Source organism: Hyposmocoma kahamanoa, unplaced genomic scaffold (assembly GCF_003589595.1).
Source record: "Hyposmocoma kahamanoa isolate Upper Pololo Valley unplaced genomic scaffold, ASM358959v1 224, whole genome shotgun sequence".
NCBI lineage: Eukaryota > Metazoa > Arthropoda > Insecta > Lepidoptera > Cosmopterigidae > Hyposmocoma > Hyposmocoma kahamanoa.
In genome coordinates this window covers 10,841,923-10,863,764 of record NW_020653743.1, presented here as the reverse complement: position 1 = coordinate 10,863,764, position 21,842 = coordinate 10,841,923, and the positions used below count along the sequence as shown (strand labels likewise).

The following is a 21,842-nucleotide window of genomic DNA, read 5'->3' as shown; positions in this document are numbered from 1 at the left end:
TAAATCCAAGATGGCGGGCACGATTTTTCGAATAATGGCAAGTTGGGTGTCGTTTTCAAGGTATTAGGGGCTGCTCATTCCGAATATAGCACATATTTCTAAATCCAAGATGGCAAAGAATTAGAAGAAGAAGAATTAGAAGTCTTGTCCCCCATCTTGTATTCAGATATACATGCCATTTCCTTATGGTTTACCAAAAACACATTTTTGAAAATTGTTGTCAACCATCTTGGATTTAGAAATTAATGCTACATTCGTAATAAGCACTCTAAAACTCCTCGAAAACGTCTATAATTCTCAATCGTCCCTGTCGATCGACAATGTCGAGCAAATCTGTAGGCACCTTATTAAATACTACCCAATTTTTATTTAACTCATATATGAACAAAAACCTACAAGAGAGTTGAAGTGCGACTATCGAATTTGAATATATAAATAGCCTGATATTATCTGTGGGTATGTTTATATGAAAAGTACACGATAACAATTAAGAACCTGAACCTGAAAGTTATTTATACACGATTTTGGAGAACGGACGATGACTTTTTAGTCAGTGTTAGTTTACTGAAATAATTTTAGTTAAGAACTTTTGAGTCTGGGCAAGACAATTTTTTTAAATGAGTGTATGATGAACAAGAATAATGATTTTTCACATGAAACTAATGAAGGCAAATACTAAATATATTTCGTAAAAATAGCTAACGTAAATTCCCTACAATGTTGTTGCGGCGGTGTACATTTGTAGAAATTTTGCAACCGTCGCGATATTGCCTACTCTCAAAAAATTACGTAATATAATTATTTTGAAACAGAATAGCAAAATGGGGAGAAAAAACCCGTTACTTTGCAACATTTTCGTATTTTGTTGCAACGAAATTAATTTTCTGTTTTAGTGAATATTTACATAAAAATACAAGTTGAAACGCGTTACTTCCTTGTGGAATGTGATGTTAGTGTCTATTTTATATTTGTCTGATCTATTTTTAAACCCAATTATCGCACATTTCGTCATTTTTAGCAAAAATTTTTGAGCTGCTGGCGGTGCAACTTGACCTTGAGCACTGACAGCCCGCTCGCTCGTGTAAGCCCTTAGGGCGTCCTACAATTTGCCTCACTTAGCGTGTGCGGGCTAGGTTTCTATGCGTTATTATTCTAAGGCGTAAGGTATATTGATACCATATATTTTAAGTTAGCAAGTAGTGATTTCCTGTAAGTTTTTTTTGTACATGTTTTTGTGAACCCACATGTTCTATTCTTTTATTAAGGCCACTTGTGATGATGACGTCACAAGTGCTTATAAAAATAAATATAAAATAAAATAAGGCAAAGAATACAATTTCCCTCTCGGTGGGTTAGGGCGACAATGAGAAATGACCACAATTAAGAAGGACCACTTCTTGACTTCATTATTTCTTGAATTGACCACCTCTTGTATTTACTCTATCTCGTATTTAATCTATCTTGTATTTTTAGACCTTTCCGTCAATTTAGGACCATGCCCAGATATTCATCTAAACTAATTACGTTTAAAGACATGATTACACATCGATTAATCAACTCCACTTGTATTCTATAATTAAAATATTTTTATCTGTTAGAATACTTTTTAAAGAGTCGGCCACTTAGAAATCTATGATTAGTAAGAAGATCTGGGTATTTCATAGTCATTTAAATGACATTACCATTCCTAGTTTTTCCTGTCCTGCGTAAGTTGCGATGGCAAACAAAGAATTGGTAATTGCATTAAATCAAAAAGGAAGAGACTATAGTATGGGGTAAGAACCGATATAACTTCAGTTTACAAAACAATAACGGTACATCACGTTGGCAAGGTATGAACCGAGATGCTTTCTATATCTATTACTCCTCTATCTATCAAATACTCCGATCGTCTCTCTACGCATGTTCGCAATGATTGTAAGCAAAAATTGTGGTTTTGGATAGGTGGAAAAAATTTTTGAAATGAAGAGAATGAAAGAATGAATAAAATTGAAGAGGGAGTGCGACACCAACGATATTGGCGATATACCCGAATTTTCTTCAAAGAAATACAGTTTGTACATGTCGAGTTCTTAGGTTTTCGCGATTGTCACACATAGGAAATGAAACTATTTTTCCGGATTTAGTTTGTACCATTTGTACATAACCGGAAAAAAATTGGAAAGCTTATAAGCTTCAAAAAACTTGAAGACGTGCATGTACCCGCAAAATTAGGGAAAGATTTCGTTGTGTGCGAAGATGGAACTACGGAGACAGTAAATTTATTTAGTTCCACAACAGGACAAATGTTTTTGACGAATCATGAAGGGAGTACCGTACAGTGTTTTATAAGATGGCACCTTTTGTCTGGGTACCTGAACAGTTTTACCAACTTTATGCCCTGAACGTTGACGTTGGATCCACTGAAAACATTTCAAATGTTGTTTCTGTTATATTTGGCCTTCTTCCTAACAAAAGTGAACAAACGTATGTATACGGTTTTTCGAATTAATAAAAATCTTATCAAAAATACGAAAGTTTACCATACGAAAATCATAAAAATAATGTGAGCTACAATAATTATGTGTGGGTGAAATTTTATAAATCCCCTATTTAAAATTAAAAACTTTATCCGACTAATTTCGTTCCTATACAGTTTTTAAATCGTTTTAAACCTATCTCTTGAAAATTTGTCATTTAGCAGATGTGGCCTTATTACACCAAATGGGTGCGATGTTACGCTTCCTCTAGTCACCATGATAACGTGCCGAGAGCCGTCACGGAAATCGTCACCGTGTGTATATTTGCCTAAAGGTTCTTCTTATCGTATCGATGGCATACTAGTGATGCAACGAAACTGACATAACGGAAACAAAAACGGAAACAGAAGTCAGAAGTAAATCTTAGCAGAAATGGAAACGGAAGCGGATGCGGATGCAGAAGTGGAAGTGGAAGCGGAAGCTGAAGTGTAAATATTATAAAGATCTCCACGAAATAGATTCAAACAGAGCTTGTTTTTGATTTCATAATTGCACTTAAAACAATAAAATAAAATAACATCGTATTTATATGACGTGCGTAATACATTATGAAATACAAACAAATATAAAATATTAAATAATTCGTTCATAAATACAAAAAATAAACATTAGAAAAAATAGGAAAATATAATAATAATAATAATAATAATAATAATAATAATAATAATTTAAAAATTCAAAATTAATTTTTTAGGCCTTGGGAGAGGCGAGAGTTTAAAATAAATACGAAAATAATAATAGAAAAAAAGTTAAAACAAATAAGCAAAAGAAAGCATGTGAAAAAGGTGAGTCAAAGACTCAGCATTTCGGGGACTGTGTAATTACATAGACCTTGCTGATATTCTGTCATAAAAACAGAGCACCACAACTAAAAAAAATTCAAATACACAATCAGACACTAAGTAATATATAATATAATTTGAAATGTGAAATATGGATTGCAATTCTCTGAAATAAAATATTTTTATTTTTATTTTTTTTATTTTTACTAGCTAAGTAACTATTGTTAGCTGGCAATAACATTAATTTTAAAATAACAAAAAAATATACAATTAAATTAATTAAAGTTTTGCTATTATGGATCGGCATCTATTTCCCGTCACTAAATGAAATGTCATTTTACAGATGTGGCCTATATAGATGTGGCCCAACACTAAGGATGCGGTAAACATACATTTCCATCCGTAATAGGGAAGTACAGTAAGAGACACTTTTCTAAATTTAGTTAAAACAAATCCAAAATGTTCTGTGTCTACGCTATTTAGTACGCAACACACGTTGTATTATTGCGGAACATGTATTTTATTTCAGATTACATTTCCTTCTAAATCCTTTGCATTCGACAGTGATATACAGGTGGAACAAAATGAGACAATTGTTAACTGATACGCTGTAATTTATTTATTTATTATTAAAATTTTTTATTGAATTGATAAACAATTAGTTTTTTATGAAATTACTCCACTGGTTTGTTTCAATTAATACAAAGAACGAACATTTAGAAAAGTTCCTACGTATCGGCCAGATTCGAACCGACGACGTCTCCTAACAAACCGTGCCATACGTTATGCCAATTAGGCCACGGAATCGAAGTATTTGGTTTTCAACGACTTTTTAGCCATAGCGTTTATTATTATTATTATTATTTTATATTATTATTTACGAGAAATGATTTTTTTTTCACCTTACTTTCTCGGAAAGGCTTTCTTTGTCATTAGAAATCTGCGCGCAAAAGCGTTTTTTGCACGCTAGTGTGGAAAAGGTTTTTGAAATTCGAACTTGACGTTGGACTGTGGTGCAACTTTCTTTCGATGAAAAAAAAAAGATAATGACACGTTCACGTACCCGATTTGTCGTACATTACTTATTTATGTAATATAAATCCGTTGGTGTATTTTATTCTAATTATTATTGACATTAAATTGTAGATGATAGCTAATTGCGTTTATTAATTTATATATATTATATAGTTTATTTTTTAATGCGTCGAAGAACTAAAATAATTTCAATAATCACTTAATAACACAAAATTATAAGTATGAACAAGCAAAAATAAAAATTGATGAGGTGCAAATTCGGAACGCATCGGAAGATAAACTTTTTATTTTTAATAAATATAGAAAACAAACTAATACAAAACAAAAATATTACAGAAACCATAGACAATAGTATTTTGGTTCATGATCAAAAAATCAAAAAAGACCGCGTTTGTGATAGATATGTTTTATGAAATTATAATCAACAGATTAAAGTACAAGAGTAGAAAAAATAATTAATTATTTCTTGAAAGGGTACAACACTCAATTTAAGTACAGCCCAAATAAATGTATATTATAATATTGGCCATACAATAGTCATTTAAATAGATTAACGAGCTATGCATTAGTGACGACTGCATTCAAACTCCTCGCCACATATCTATGTTGCCGACTGTATTTCAACTTTGAAGTTATAAGTAAATCCTCTTTCTCTCTAAAAATCTCTCGAAAAGGAGTATGAATATTTATGTGCATCAATAAATACAAACGTGGGGAAACAATTAAATAATTTGAAATTAAATAAAATTGTCTAAATTCATCATTAATGTGCCAGACTTATATGACAGTTAAGCTTTAGTAAAGGTTGTTTTATATAATACGTGTTGGTATTGCACTTCACAGTAATATAATACTTTAACGTAATAAGCGCTGACAGTGGTAACCACACTTTTAATAAATTGGGGATGTAATTAATAAAAAAAAATCTTTTTTTTTTCGTTACATCAAAAGTACCAAGAATAGAAGTAATAATAATAACGCATACACTCATAGACCCTCACTCATAGCCCTGCACTAGGGAAACCCTGTATCGCGGGTGCCATGAACGCTTATAGACAACCACAAATTACACCCAAACATAAGAGCGAAAAAAAATTTAGGCCATACAAATATTTCTCCCGGCTCAGAAATCGAATTCGGGACGTCTGCGTGGCAAACCAGCATGATAACCGTTCGGCCACGGAGGCTGGTAAAAAATTAAAGGGTGTTGTTAAAATGAATGCTAGAGGAGCACGTGAAAGATAGGAGCGTAGCGGATGGAGGATCATATACTATGCTTTTAAAATTGCCGTGGACATTGACTGACTCAAAAAGGGCAGTGCAAAGTGACCACGATCAATGCAACGTGACCAGAGTCAGAGTTTCATCGCATTTGTCCCCATTTTGTAATGGTAGTTTACCTTAACCAGTGTATCAAACGGCGTAAGTAACCTGAGTAACTATTAAATTTTTTCATCGCGCGAAACCCCATTTCGTAATTACAGACCGCGTAAAAAATAAACCATGGTAGCCCAATAGTTTGATCTACCGCCTCTCCAACAGTGGCCGTAGGTTCGAATCCTACCTCTGAGTTTCTCGGAATTTAATATGAGCTTTTCGATGATTTATGTCACATTGTGATGAAATCCTCACGTCGAAGAAGGTTCACAACCCTCGGAAAAAGTGTGAAGTCCCAAACCGCATTGGGGACCTAAGCCCAGCAGTGGTACATATAAAAGAGGTTGATGATGATGTGTATAATGCGGTTTCATGATACACAAACCCGAGAAGAAGTCATTATCATACATCGAGTATTTAACCAGAAATAGAAACGAAATAAGGAACGAAATCCATCCCTACCAACTCATCAGGCAAATATATCACTTTTAAATATCAACTCTCGTTTGCGCTGAAATTACAAATTAGAAACTGAAATAGTACAACGCCAATAATTGACCTGTGTGTACGTCACCGTATATTCCAAACATACTCTGTATTTATTGTAATAAAGATTTTCACATATTCGGTGGTGTGGGAAAAAGTGCAAAACATCTAATTACAAAACAAACGGAATCACATTCTGTCGGTAATTAAATATAAAATATGCAATTTTGCAATTTTCGTCGATTATAGCAAAGTTCAATTAAACTGGTCGATTTGAAGTGAAATAATTGACGACACCCGTCAATTGTTTCGAATAGAATCAAACAAATTAAATGACATCTCGTCTCTATTTCTGGTTATATACTTGATGTTATCATATAACGATTGATGACAAATGACACCTTCACTATAAAAAAAATGTTTTGTAGTATTTATTTTTTCTTTTAAACTGGATCATGGTCACCATTCTTCCACCTTCACGTGACGTCACCGTTTCAACTGTGAACGAGCAAGGTAATTCTTAATCCAGTACGTTTATTTTACCGGTTATATCCAGGTCTTCGGACCTGTAGTTCAGTAGTGAGTGAAAGTAAATATTTTTTTCATTAAAAATTCGTTATGAAATTTCAAATTATACGACTTTTTAGTTTATCACTTATTTGACGTTGGTGCCAGTATTGAATTTTGACATCAAATTTCACGTTGTTACAATGAGATTCTAAGTTTTTTTAAATTACATGTTAAGGGCCCCAGACCTAATTTGTCCATAGGTATTAGTAACAGTATTAGAATTCTTTGTGTTAGAGTTCGTTCAAGGAAGTACTGCCACCATATCTATTTCTACCGCCAAGCAGTAATGTGAGCATTACTGCGTTCCGATTTTGAAGAGTCAGGGTGCTGGTAAAACTATAAGGACATTGGACTTGTCAAAGGGTGACGGGCGCAATGGATCCCCTAGATATTTTCAATTAAAGCTCTGAGTGGCATTGCAACTGTTAAGCGTGTCGTTTGCATGTCACGTCCCGTTAAAAGCAAATTTCATAAAAAAAGATGCTAAGTAATGTATGTTCAAACATTCTTAATAATTTTTTTTAAGATTTGCGTGGTAGAATGGATTGCACACCGGTTTTCGTGATGTCCACATCTCTGAGATCCCAGGTGCGATACCCGGCCGGCTCTATGTAGGAAAACTAAATTTTCTATATTGTCTCGGGAATGAGTGTTTGTCGTACCGTCGCTCGGCGTCGTTGTTTACGATTTCCATAACATAAGTGCTTTAGTTCATTACTTTGGGATTAGAGTAACGTGTGTGATGTTATTTAATATGTATTATTTATTTATTTAGACACGAGAATTTGAAATAGATAACCAAAGTTATTACAAGTATTACAGGATTTGTTCATATATTAATTGGAGCTATTTTGCTACATTGCTACGTTGGAAATAAAACTACTTTGTCAGATAAAAATCACTTATATTTGTTTTTTCAAACTAACCAACAATTCGGCGCGCGTTTCAGTGTGGCAGGGTTCACATTATGAACACGTACATTACGAAAATTCCCGCACCCGGACCGTTTCCGCGGCGGCCCCCGTGTGACCTGATCATCAGGCCCCGTGGTCATGGTTGACTGAGACGGTAAAGTCACAAACCAGTTATTTCTAATTTTAATGCAAACCAACCTATTTTTCACTATAATTAGGTACAATAGTTATTAATTTCTCCTCCGTATCAGGGTCACGCTGTTAAAAAGCAAATAGTTATATGCCATTTGGATGGAAAAAAATTGCTTCAATTTTATATTATTTTATTAAGTAGTACGAGTATTTTGTTATCCATGACCATGGGATCTGGGGGTCTACTATCGATCTCCGTCCGACATCCGTCCGAAATAATTACTGCCAAATAAGCAATACTAGACCAAATGAAAAGACGCGTGATGCGAATGAAGCTTCATACTGGATACTTGTCTTTTAATTTTGTCGAATATTACTTATTTCACAGTAATTGTTTCGGACGGATGGCGGACGAAGATCGAGAGTAGCCGCCCCTGTAACAGGCCTAAAAAGTTGAGTTGTTTAAAAAAAATAACACGATAGATCCCAAAAAATAGTTTCATTTCCTATGTGTAACAATCGCCAAAACTTAAGAACTTGTTGTATATTTATTTATCAAAACCTATTACTATTTATGACCCATCAATTGAAATGGACAGCTATTCATAAACTTCAGTTTTACTATCAATTTACGACTTGCTAACTATACACAGTTTGAATAAGACAGCCAACTATTTTAAGAACATTAAATACATTAAGTGCGATCAGCGAAATTAAAGTCTTACCAGTACATACTAAAACCATATTGTTTGCAAGCTGAGAATAAAGCAGTCCTCCCTTAGTATTTAGCTTGTGCAATTGTAAAATTTTTCGTCTGTCGGGACAAGCTAAGGGTAAATTAGTCATTCTGCCAGATTTTATACCAAGACATTAATTTGTTTTTTTGAAAATCATGAAGAAAAAAAGTGCAAGTGCTTTAAGCCTCGACTTGCTATCAGGACCGATGTCGCCTACAATCACACATTCTTAATTTGAAACACTATAAAATCTTAATATTGACTGGTCGTAGTTCCAAATTTAAAATGAAATAACAAATTCTGGATCGTCAATGCTATTAAACTTTACCCTGTTGGTACATCGTGGAAATATGTATAAATATATTATTGCAAGCAATTACACATAAATAACATATTATTGCAAGTTACGACGTTTAGGTAATATATTGTATATACAACTGCCTCAGTGGCCGAACGGTTACCATGCCGGACTGCCACGCAGAGGCCCCAGGTTCGATTCCCGGGCCGGGAGAAATATTTGTATGGCCTATATTTATTTGTGGTTGTCTATGTGTGTGTCCATGGCACCCGCGACACAGAGTTTCCCTAGTGCGGGGCTATGTTGAGTGTGTGCGTTATTATTATTATTATTATATTGAAATTTCTAACAATGTGCTGCCATCTAGCGGTTAATTGCTGAACGACGATGAATTGGAATTATTAATTTAGTTCTCCAATAATCTCACTACAGAGTACTAAAAAAACCGACCTCAAAAGTACGTGGAATTACATCTATTTGCCAAGTTTTATTGAAATCGGTTACCGGAAAGCAAACCCGGATTCAACCCCTAGTTCGCCAGTATACGGGACTTGACATAGGAGATAATAAAAATCGGTTCTCACTACTCAAAGTATATTGAGAGAGAAATACGCCTATAATTGGAAATTAAAATCAACCATTAAAATAATTGGTTCTTATAATAAAATTTAGGCGCTATTTATAAAAATGAATCTTCGTGTGTCAACAGCCACCCTTAGAGGTGGATGATTTTCTTCAAAATTTAATGGGACCACTATGGACGTACCCTCTTTCCAACAAAAAAGAATCATCAAAATCGGTTCACAAATACCGGAGTTATCGGGTAACATACATATAAAAAAAATATATGGTCGAATTGAGAACCTCTTCGTTTTTTAAAGTCGTTAAAAAAGAAGAGAGTATTTACTTTCGCTTTTTGTAACAAAAAATGTCGATAAATATATAAATATAAATATATTTTTCCGGATTTTTTTTTTGGAAAATTGCCAATTTTTGTATAGGCATTTTTTTAGGATTTTAGAGAATTTGCACGAAATAATGACCATACCATACAAAGCGAAAATGGCAGAGTGAGCTGAAGTAGGTCTTTTGAGACCTATAGTTGGCACGCGTCAGGCGGTAACTAACCACTTCTACTGTATTTATTGTTCGGCGATGAAAATGCTCCTACTACAATTTGTTATAATTATTATCATGGACCAATAACTCAAGAACTCTGCTAATCGCGATACAATACAGCGTAGTCGGTATTTAGTACCTGTTGGTCCACCTAATGTCGCGACGATTACCAAATAGCTATTTTTGTAACTACAGTACCAGGACGCTTATGATGGCCGTTTTGAAGTTTCTCCGCTCATCAAGTTTCGTATTAAATAACTACGTTGAAGGAGCTAATTGCTGTACATTGTTATCAATAGTGACTTGCAATGAAATTTATGGAATGCATAATTTTACGACACAACTCGGCATTTGTTTTTCAAAATTTTTGAAAATGAAATCTAATAAGAAATGTGTTAAGTAAACATTTTTATTTTCGTTTTATTAAAACTTTATAATCAGCTACCCCTTGCAATACTAGTTATAAATCTAAAAAGTTATAGATGCGTCTCGCATTTGTATACATTTTTTTCGATAATGAATTGAGATTTGTCCTCACTATTGTAATCTGTCAAAACAGCAACCACAGCCTGCCTGCAATTCATCAAAGCTATTCTAATTTCTAGTGATAACAAACAGATCAACTAGATGGCGCTTATTTCACAGATTTGTATGGCTATTCCTTTTTGTTTAAGATTAGCGCCGTCTACCCATATTATCAAGCGGCAATGTTATAATATAGTTTTCACTCTTAAATCTCATGCTCTTAAAGTTCGCATTTATGCTGGTTGTAGGCTGCATAAAAAAGGATTTAATATATAAATAACTCGTTCTCACACCGTATACTAACAGTGCATATCCTCAATTTTACTACATATTTTTTCTAAAGTGATCGATTCAACAGTTTCACTGTAATGCGGCATCAACCAATGCCATATGAGGTTATATAGACTCTTAACACAAAGACAAATTCACCCTGTAGACAAATTTGCTTTGCTCAAATTATCATGAAGATGATGTTGACTTGAATACAAGATTAATATAATTTGAAATTTCATTCAAAAACGTCTACGTAAAAGAAATATTTTTTTCACAGATTTTAAATTGAATGAATATGTGATTGATTAAAATACAAAAATTGTGAAGTGCTAAATTAAAATGTTCATTTGTGCTCTACTGCCTGTGAAAACAGCCGACTTTATACGGAAAATGGTAAGTTTAACTTTAAATAAATGCAAATATCGACAATGAAAATAAGACCGTTACAGGAGATGGCCGTTTTGACGTTTGTCCGCTCATCAAGTTTCGTATTAATTCACAACTACGTGGAAAGAGTTAAATGATGTAAATTAACACTCGCTACTCAGAGGAGATATATTCACTTATTTGGACAATACATTCTTTTTTAATAGTCATTATTGCGATATGTGGTTAACCCTTTCATTGTCAGTAGGTACTTAAAAAGCATCGCACAAAATACTATTTGTCTTACTGTAGTGCTTATATTGATTCAATATATAACGTACAATGTTTGTAAATGTACAATTTTGTCAGTACGTTGTTCATACTTCCCTTATAGAGAAGCACATTACATACCATACACCTAAAACACACCATACTTACGATACACCTATTCAGTAGCACACGCAACTTATAAACACTCATTCATCCATTCATCCTCACTCGTTACATATCGTGAGATCATTAGAGTTAAATTTTAGAGGTTCTAAATACTTTCTTTAGTACACTAGTTTTATAATAACTTTGGAATATTTACGTACTTCAATCAATTTTTCGTATCAAATAAATGCGCCCTCAAGCCAGTAGAGATCCCTATAGCGAAACGGGGTACCCCGTACTATCATAATCTAATGTTAAATTTTACGGCAAACGCCGTTACTGTATTTGAAACCATAATTACTTTCAATCTATTTGGACAATGTACTGTTGTTAACCCGAATATAATAAAATAAAAATAGACTCGAATAACGCTCGTTTATTAATAAAGATATTAGTTGATACTTAAGTAATTTTACTATCTACAAAAGTAGAACATATTACAATGACACGAATTCTCTCCATTCATAGTGTCAACATGTCAACGGTAATATTGATATCTTTTTTGTACGGTGTGTGGTTTCTTAATAGGTTGTTTATTTAAAAGTTGATAACGTTAATAGTGTTGTTAAGTTGTTAATATGATATTATTTTTGTTTTCATAATATTTTATTTAGTAATCCAGCTATCGCTTTCACTCGACACTATATCATCATAGTCGTTACTTAGAGCGGAAATGTAATTTAATTATTTAATATACTAATTTTATTTTGTTTGAAAATGATTATGTCAGGAAACTTCTATGCTCTGAGACTTTAAAATGATATAATTAATTCAAAATAAGCTTTCGCTAGTCAGTTATATAGCATTCAATGCAATAATCGATCTCCTAGTATTATTGTTACTCATGTTACAAATATTGTTACGGCACTGTGCTTTTCTATATATCTCTACTTCTCGACGTAACCTATTTATTGATTCGATTTCTTTGTGGATCTGTTGTTAAACAAACATATTTTCTATTAGTCAGTCATTGCTTTTTAATTTATATTGAACGTCTGTAGGCAGAAACAAAACCCAGACACGTTGTCATACTCGTTTAAATCGCTGCCACGCCGGCTATTGTTCCGAACCCTACACTGCTATAATATTCACCACGTTATTCTCTACAGTCTTCTAAAGTTATCTATGTTTGTTCAACATTGCGTGTTTAAAACGGGAGTATTGAATTCACTGTGTAGTGAGAGTAAAGAAGAAAAGCAATGTATGATGAGTTGTAAAAAGTGGTTATGTTGACAAGAGTTGCCTGTTAAGAGAGCGGATTACTCGTCGGCTCTTGTAGACGCGTCGCGGAGAGGGGAGCGAGGCGACTGGCGGTGAGCGAGAAAGACAGCGATAGGCCGAAGCGAGCGCGGGAGCGGGAAGCGTTGCGCAGTGGGGCGCGACCCGCTCGTTCGCTCAGTCTCACGCCGCGCGTCGCTGTCACCACTCGCTGACGCTTTCGCCGCCATCATGACCCCACCCAAAAAGCAAAAAGGCGTTCGAGCTAAAAATATGGACAAGCTAATCGCCGCTGTCCAAGCAAGAGAATGTTTATGGGACAAAAACTACCGAGGCCACAGAAACAGATTCAAACTGGAGCGGTATTGGAACGAAGTAGCAGCGGAAGTCGGCACAACTAGTAAGTACGTGTATAGCGTTTCCCCGAGCGATTGTGAAGGTTAATGGCCGGACGGGCCGCCATCTTTGATATGTTTGTTTTGGTTTGAAACAGCGCGCTGGAAAATATGTTTGGAAAACGCCGGTTGTTTTCGTTTCAAAATTCGTTTGTTGCTTTTAGTACTTAATTCTGTTACAAACGCAAATCATAATTAGTAACTAACGTGTAGTTACCTTGTTAATAAGTAGATTACATTAAATAATATTAATATACCAAATAATCTCACCAAAAGTAGAGAATTCTCTGCGCTATGAGCGACGGAATTTACTCCGGGAAACTACGGGAACACTTCAAAAAGTTAATTTCTTAAATTGGTCCTACCGGGAATCAAACCTGGTGCTTATTAATCCAGCACTCTTTTTACAAATTGTTCGCATAATTGAAATCATCATAACAATTTATCTTAAGAAATTATGCGTAAAATTATAAAACCATCGCGCATTGATCCCTTTCTGCTGTCGTAGTCTTTTTCGCTTGATGCAGTTAGATTACCTTTTTCAGTAGGTAGTCAATTGAAACTATGTCGTCTGGCGGCCTTGTCCGGTTTCCACTACGTAAATAATGCTTTAATAAGGAATTCATTGTTTTCCTTACAACGATATCATTAAGAGGCTTACATTGGCTTAGACTTTAGAATACCTATAGCGTGTTGTACTATATATTTAACGTTATTACATTGAATTCCACGCGGAAAAAAGTTACAGGAAATACGTACTTTAAGTTGGGCACAAACAGAATAAAGAAGTAAATAAATCTATACACCGGGGAAGAAAGGGCCTAAACACCAAACTACACATTTTGGAGGACTAGTGACATTCGATTTATAAACTTTTTAAACCGATTTCAAAAAAGGAGGAGGTTCTGAATTCGACTGCATCTTTTTTGTATGTGTGTTATGCTATCATTTGTGAACCGTTTTGACGAGTATTTTTTTGTTGGAAAGAGGATACCTCAGTAATGGTTCCATTTAAGTTTCAAGAAATATTCCACCGCTAAGGGTGGCAAACTAAGGGATGAATGACTTTTGAAGTCGATTTTTTAGTACTATGTGCTGATTAGTTTATATATTTTTTATTTAAACGGTGCTATTTTTGAAATACTAACAACCTAGATTACTGACGTAAAGTTGCCTGCTTATCGGTATTTTACAGGATATATCACGGAGAGTGTGCGATGGAATTACACGAATTAATTTCGTCTTCCCCTTTCCATCACCGGGGGACTAAGCGTAGGTTTGGGTTCCACCCCTATGTTGTGGACATTCCAAAGATTCGCACGAAGCGTTACGCCTTCACATTTGTATGGCGAACGGCTATGGAGTGCAATACCCTGCCTGCAGACTTGTTCCCTGAACTTGGGCCTTTTCAAGGCGAGAGTGAATAGGCATTATTTAGGTGTGCATGCTCCATCGTCGATCTCATCGTCACTTTCCATCAGGTGAGTTGGAGGTCAACTGCACGCTTATATTTTATTAAAAAAAAAACGTATATGTAACTTTTCCGTGACTTTTGACAAAACGTAATAAATTTACCAAACAGATGCTTTTAAGTTTTTTTGTACTATCTAACACTTTTTACACCTGGATTTGGTTGTAGGGGATTAGTTCAAAACGTGCAAACGTCTTCTCCGACGACTCCCGCGTTTTGCACAAAGTTATCGCGTTCAGAGCCATCTCTTATTTTAAATGTGTTTATTTTTATATGAAAGTAAAATAAGTCTCATCATTATCATTTTCTAAGTTTAAAACTAATATTACAAAATTTTAGACTACGTGTTAGACAAAGATGTATGGTAAGACAACATGAGTCTAGATTCCACACAAGTACGATTCATAGTTTATTTGAAAAGAGCAATCCCTAGAGTTTCTTGCTCGTTATTCTCAGGGAAGTTAGCGTAGTGAACGAGCAGTAGCTTCAAAAGTTACGTTTTCAATTGTATAAATTTTACATATGGAATAAATGATTATTTGATTTTGACTCATGGAACAAAACTTTGTTTATGATGTTAGTAATACAATCCTACGGGGTTATTAGTTATTTTATGAATAACCCTGAATAACAACGGTGTTAATATAAAATAACCTTTCTGGCGAAGAACTACATTCTGAGTAGACAGGTAGGATCATGATAGTGAGGGAGATGCTTCGATGGTTTGGTCACGTAGAAAGAAATGTTGGTTGATTGACATCACAAAATAGAGCGAATGTGAATGGAGGCGTGAGGATGTCCTTAGAAAAGGCCGGGTTAAAATAACAAGAATAAACTGATGATATTATGAAGAGACAGACAGAGGCGAAGGAGGTTTGTCTGTAGTGTAGCAGGTGGAGGTCCATGGTCGCTGCCTAACTCTTTTTTGGAATAAATTCACTTTAAGCTCTTTCTTCCCCGAAGTATCGAAATACGAAGTAATATTCACATTAAGGAGGTGCGCAGTTAGTACTGAAGTTCCATATTATCTATGGAAACTCGACAGCTTTTTAAAATGTAATTAGAAAGTGTACGCACACTAAAATCCTTGTTCTTAAACACTAACACTACCAACCAAAGAAACAAAACTGCGGCTAATCCAAGCTCTGACATTTCCAGGCATAAACTGCAGGAAGCGATGGAAGAATCTCAAAGACCAATGTCGGAAAGAAATAAAGAAAAACCCGAACGAATCCGAATGGCCGCATTTCCAGAAACTAAGCTTCATTCACAATCAGTTCCTGGCCGAGGACGAGGACGGAGATGTAGATACAGCCGATGAGGTCTTTAACTCCTTGGACGAGTCCATTAAAACACCGAAATTAGGTAGGTTTCGTATTACAACTATTTATTAAGAGTAGTTGCACACGGCGACGTGTGATACAGTCGCGCGTTTGCATCGCTGTTTAAAATCGCGCACGTGTGTGTAAAGGTAGATGATTAACGTCTGTATCGCTACTGTATCGCGTATATCGCTCTAAGATTTACACTTACTCGATATTATGACATACATTTAAAGGTAAGATAATGTCATAGCTAAGAGATGGACAAATCTATTCCATTAAAGACTTATTTACATAAAAATCTCAAAAAATTTGATCATTTAACATAAGAAACATAAAAAATATTCTTTAATTTTAAAAACTTATAATTTTGGTCAAGTATAAGGACATTATTATATCGATACCTCCAATAAACACTTCGCCAACTTTCTTTTTTGTTCATTATCTGTTAGTTTGTAAACATCCATATAATAATATAATAAAACTGGACACATGGCTACTGTTGCTTTGGAGAATCGTTGTACCGTGAATAGAGATTGGTACACGGCCATTTGTTTGCCGGAAGTTATTGACAAACTCCGTAAAAATAACCGTAAACGCCGTGTCATCTTGCACCACGATACTGCCAGTTCTCACACGGCCAGACAGACTAATGAATTTTTGAATGTGAACAACGTTGACCTTGTGAGCCATCCCGCGTACAGTCCCGACCTGGCACCTTGTGACTTTTATTTATTTCCAAAAATTAAGAACTAGTTACGCGGTTAACGATTTTCATCACCTGAAGAGGCTGTCGAAGAGTATGAAAAATATGTTTCAGAGATTGTCACGGAGTAGTGGCATAAATGTTTTCAAAATTGGTTCATTTGTATTAAAAAAGTGCATTAACGCTAACGAGAATATTTTGAGAAACAATAAATTCATTTCTGCCCATTTATAGTATTTTTTTCTCATTCATTTCGGAACTTACGGTGCGCCCCACGTATAATAATAATAGTTCGATTTATTCATAATAATTATTGTTTTTTTTTAATTTTAGGTTACACAATGCGTAAAAAGTTACTAATGAACAAACGTCGAACGATAGACGTGGATATGGACAAACTAATAGACCTCGTTCGGACGAGGGAGATCATATGGAACAGACAGTTGAAGGGGCACCACAATTGGTACAAATTGGATGAGAGCTGGAAGGAAATTGCGTTGGAGTTAGGAGTTACCCGTGAGTATCAATTTATTATATTAATTTAATAATATACAGTAAAATAGTTTCATTTCCTATGTGTAACAATCGCGAAAACCTAAGAACTCGATATGATTTATATCTGTTTTTTGTCTTAGTCAGCCGTGAGCCTGAAAACCTGAAACGTTGGTTAATTTAAAAAACCAAATATAACGCAATTTAGATTCGAAAAGAAAGAACCGTGCTGCCTAATGATTTGCCCTACTGCCCCTCGAGCAGAGACCGTGGGTTCGAATCCGGACTCTCATTTCGAGTGGTTTCAGAATTTACGACACCAAATGTGCGACATTTAATTTGAAAATTATCATGAGTTTTACGGCGAAGGAAAACTTAGTGACAAAACCTGCTCGTTGAAGAAGGTTCACAACCCTCGGATAACGTAAGAAGTCCTCTACCCGCATTAGGCCAGCGTGGCGGACAATGGCCTAAACCCTCGCCAAAGAGAAGACCCATGCCCAGCAGTTGGGACGTCTATGATGATCACCAATTTTAAAAACGACTATTTGGCTTTTAAATAAACTTTCCATATAATTTCAGGGGACGAAGCCAGACTCAAATGGAAATATCTTCGAGATCAAGCACGAAAGGAGGTCCGCAAACATGATTCAGAATGGGAATTTTTGCCAAAACTACAATTCTTAACGAACCAATTCAACGATTACGAAGGCCCTGACCTCCAAGGTCAGGACGACACGTTCAGCCAAGATTATGATGATCATCATCACGATGACGATCATAATGATCAAGGCGCAAGTTATTATGTACCTGAATCCACTGCAGTTGATGAAGACACAGTCAATGCAAGTGTCAAAGATGATGAGTTTGACGAATTTGACACGAAACCTGTAATTATGGAGACTGACTTTTATGACGATGATGATGAAGGGCAAAAGAGCGTTGGAAATGGCCACGAACTTGGTGATCCTGAAGCGATAACTAAGGATGAAGATGTAGGATTCTTCAACAGTTTATTACCACACGTAAGGAAGCTAGGACCTGCTAAGAAATTGATGTTGAGAATGAAAATACAGGAGTTGGTTTATAATACTGTATATAATGAAACTTAATTTGATCTAGCGTTAATACGTTTGCAAAGACAATTAGAAATCAGCTTGAAACAAACTAGAAAATGATTGAATTTTCTATAATTTCTTTCAATTTTCTTTAAAATTAAATTGAACAGGCGTCTTTTTACTTTCATGCAGGTCATATTGTGGATATACGTGTGCTTATTTCTAGTAAAAAAACAAAAAGCTAGACACAAAAATAAACAGTGAGCTGATTATTGAGATGATCTCGTTGGCCTACATTCGCGCAAACGCGCTGTATGCGGAGGTCCCGGGTTCGATTCCCGGTTTTTCACTTTTCTAAATCAGTTCTGGTGTGTTCTGGGGAATGCTCCAGAATGAATTCCGTTACTCTGTTACTTATAGTACAGGGAATTCCCTAGTTTGAGACCAGGCAATTAGTGAGGTTATCTGGCACATATTATTATTATCTATCTGTTTTAGACTCTCGCCTCTCCCTTGGCCTAAAAGATTAATGTTGAATTTTTGAATGAGAGAATACCGCCGTATTCCCGCCAATGTACAGTCGGCCGGGGTCAGGGGCTTATTATTACTGCCAATAAAAAACGTTCTGGTTCCCTACCATCTATCACCTCTGGAGGCGTACCTACGTATGTATTTGAATAAAGAGTGTCGTATTCTTAAGGACAAGTCATTAACGTGTAATGTACCTTGTTTTTTTAAAGTGTTTATATAATCTAAGCTACAATGTATGATAATAGACATTTTAAGAATTTAAGATAAAAGGTATTTTAGATGTTTCGCTAGTTTTACATTGCGCCGTGTTTGCCTATAACTGTATCCACATTAGTTTGTTAAAACTATTAATAACAGTAAAGAATTTGTACAAAGCTTATTTTTTTAAAGATCGATTTCATATTGCTTATAATAAATCTAATAAATCTAATATAATAAATCAATTTATATTTATGTAATACGCTTTAAACTAGGTCAATCTTTCTTCTTTGGCCTGGCCTTGTTCCTGTTTATTTGGAGTCGGCCCTTCTGGTCATCTTTCTCCAAGACAGTCTGTCCTGAGTCGTCTATAGTCTTAACTGTTGCTTTCGCAGATCTTTATTAATAAGGTATACCCACGTGAGGCGGGATCTACCACGTCCCTTGGGCTGGTTACTCATGTCAAAGACTCTCTAGCAACTTTTCCGGGATAGGCCTCACTTTAAAACTTCTGATATGAATATTTTTGACGTGGTCTAGTCTTGTAACGCCGCCCGCCCGTCTTAGAATTTTCATTACTGCGCTGTGTGTTCTATTTCTTGCAGCTTTTTGAGAGGGCAACATTCAGCAATGTACCTTATGGCCGGTCGTACTGCTGCTTTGTATACTCTGCCCTTAGTACGAACCGGCATTCGTGTATTGCAGAGCACGCCTGACAGCTCTTTCCATTTCTCCTACCCCGTGTTTATACGATGAGTAACGTCTGCGTCTGCTTTAAACTAGGTCAATATCTCCGTCTAATTTAAAAAATTCGTCTGCCGTCTGTGGCACTTATTCCCCGAACGCTATAACTTGGACCTTTTCAAGGCGAGAGTGAATAGGCATTATTTAAGTGTGCATGCTACATCGTCGACCTCATCATTACTTTCCATCAGGTAAGATGGAGGTCAAATGCGCACTTATTTTTAATAAAAAAAAATCGGAATAAAATGACATTTGCGGGGATGCCAGTTTTCATAAAATTTTAAATAGTCATGTGGTTGTTGTCGACAATTTTATCGATAGATTGAGGAAGCAAGTAAAATGTCACTTTACTACTAATTGCATTATTGCCTTCTACATTCTTATTTTGACAGTTGGCCTACTACTATCGAAATATTTTTTCATTTATATTTTAACAAGAACAGGCGGATTTCATTAACTATATTAAATTAAAATGAAAAACTTTAAAATATGTCTCCTCTTTATATTTTTAATAGATATAAGTTCTACGTGCAGCGTACGTATGTGTGAATACTTAACAAAAATAGACAATTCTAATGAACCGGAGCCCAATAGTTGGACGAATAATGAGCCGACGATGATTCAGGTGAAACAAGTGCGGCTATTTATTGCATAAACGTGACCAACATTCAATGGATAGTCGATTCGAGTCGAATATTTATCGGATTTTACTCCATCTTCAAAAAAGATAAGGCTGTTACACTGACCCTAGTGTATACAAAAAAAATCGTCTTTCATGCAAAACTGAAATATTTGCGTGGGCCTGAAGCGTGCAATTATACTTATTAAGTACATTTTAATGTACTTTGTTTTCAATGCTTTCCCATTTTAGTCTGCTGGGTATTAAGAGGATAATGTTTTCAAAGTTTCACTTCTTATTAGTTTTTAATAGTTAAATGTAGACCTTTGCTGCGTTGAGAAACGCCCTCTAGTTTCAACACGATTGATGGCCAACGTTTACTTGTCAGCTGTTGCAAATTAGTGCTGAAAAACAAACACTAAACAAACAAAAACAAAGTAAACACATCTTTTAATGAAACTTTGAGATACTTCAAAGAATATAATTTAATTACATTTTAACTATCTGCAAAAACGGAGTGTAGAAGATCTATGTTTCAGCAAATACGCTGATTAGTTAAAATTAACCTATCAGCATCAAGTTGTCAAAGTAATAGGTACTATCGGTTGCCGAAACACAGGTCTTATCTGGGTTTATACTGTAACTTATAACATACGGCTACCTCGAGTATTGCAATATTTATAGTAATCTTATTCACAACAATATTGTAAGTGAATTTTATACAAGATCATTCCAAAAACTGATTAAATATTAAGAGATTATGCAACGTATTAATGAGCAATAAAGTTGATTTTAAGTATTAAAATTGTATTTCAATTGTGTCGAATTAGTGATAATTTATTTTAAGGGAACTGTTACATTGAACGTATAAAAGTTTGATCCTATTTATGATATTAATAAAGCAAACTAAATTCAATAAAAAATATGTACAAATGGCGTAAAACCAATATAAAAAAAAAAAACAATTTAAGCGAAACTATTTCTGTCTCGTTACACTACTTCACATGCGACTTACTGGTCTGTTTCCAGTAGAGATCGGGAAGTCGCACAGTCGTTTTATGTCCATCGTGAGACTATGAGAATAGAAGTCCTGCTTCCGAAGTCATTCGCCATGTACATAACATAGTGACAAATATTTTCTGTAGACATTGGTAATGCGACATTTTTTCAAAATCGAGAAAATATAGCAGCGTTAAAAAATATTTTCCTCTCATTTAGAGGCGTATGTTAAAAATTTAATTCCGCGCCATCTATGAATAGCTCATAGTATTAAATTTATGTATTTGGTTTTGAAACGCGACTACAGTTGCGCGCGGCAGCGCCACTGTATTTCGTATCGATCCTTGTTATTTTTATCGCTTACTATATTTACATGTAAACAATAAGGGGCAGATATAAACAAAATAATTTATAAAACAAGCGGATGATGCATGCGCAAATTGTTTGACCTAAATTCAGTCATATTCATTCAGTCAAATTCAGTCGTATTCAATACACGATAGGCTGAATAACTTCTAGCC

The 21,842-nt window shown here is 35.0% G+C and overlaps 1 protein-coding gene across 1 annotated transcript; it reads left to right on the top strand.

Moving 5' to 3' along the window:
- Nucleotides 1–12,976: 12,976 nt before the first annotated feature.
- LOC113228201 lies at nucleotides 12,977–18,442 on the top strand. The gene is made up of 4 exons (XM_026461445.1): nucleotides 12,977–13,186; nucleotides 15,811–16,017; nucleotides 17,014–17,196; nucleotides 17,755–18,442. The coding sequence occupies exons 1-4, from the start codon at nucleotides 13,018–13,020 to the stop codon at nucleotides 18,282–18,284; spliced, it is 1,089 nt and encodes a 362-aa protein (XP_026317230.1). The 5' UTR covers nucleotides 12,977–13,017; the 3' UTR covers nucleotides 18,285–18,442.
- Nucleotides 18,443–21,842: the final 3,400 nt, after the last annotated feature.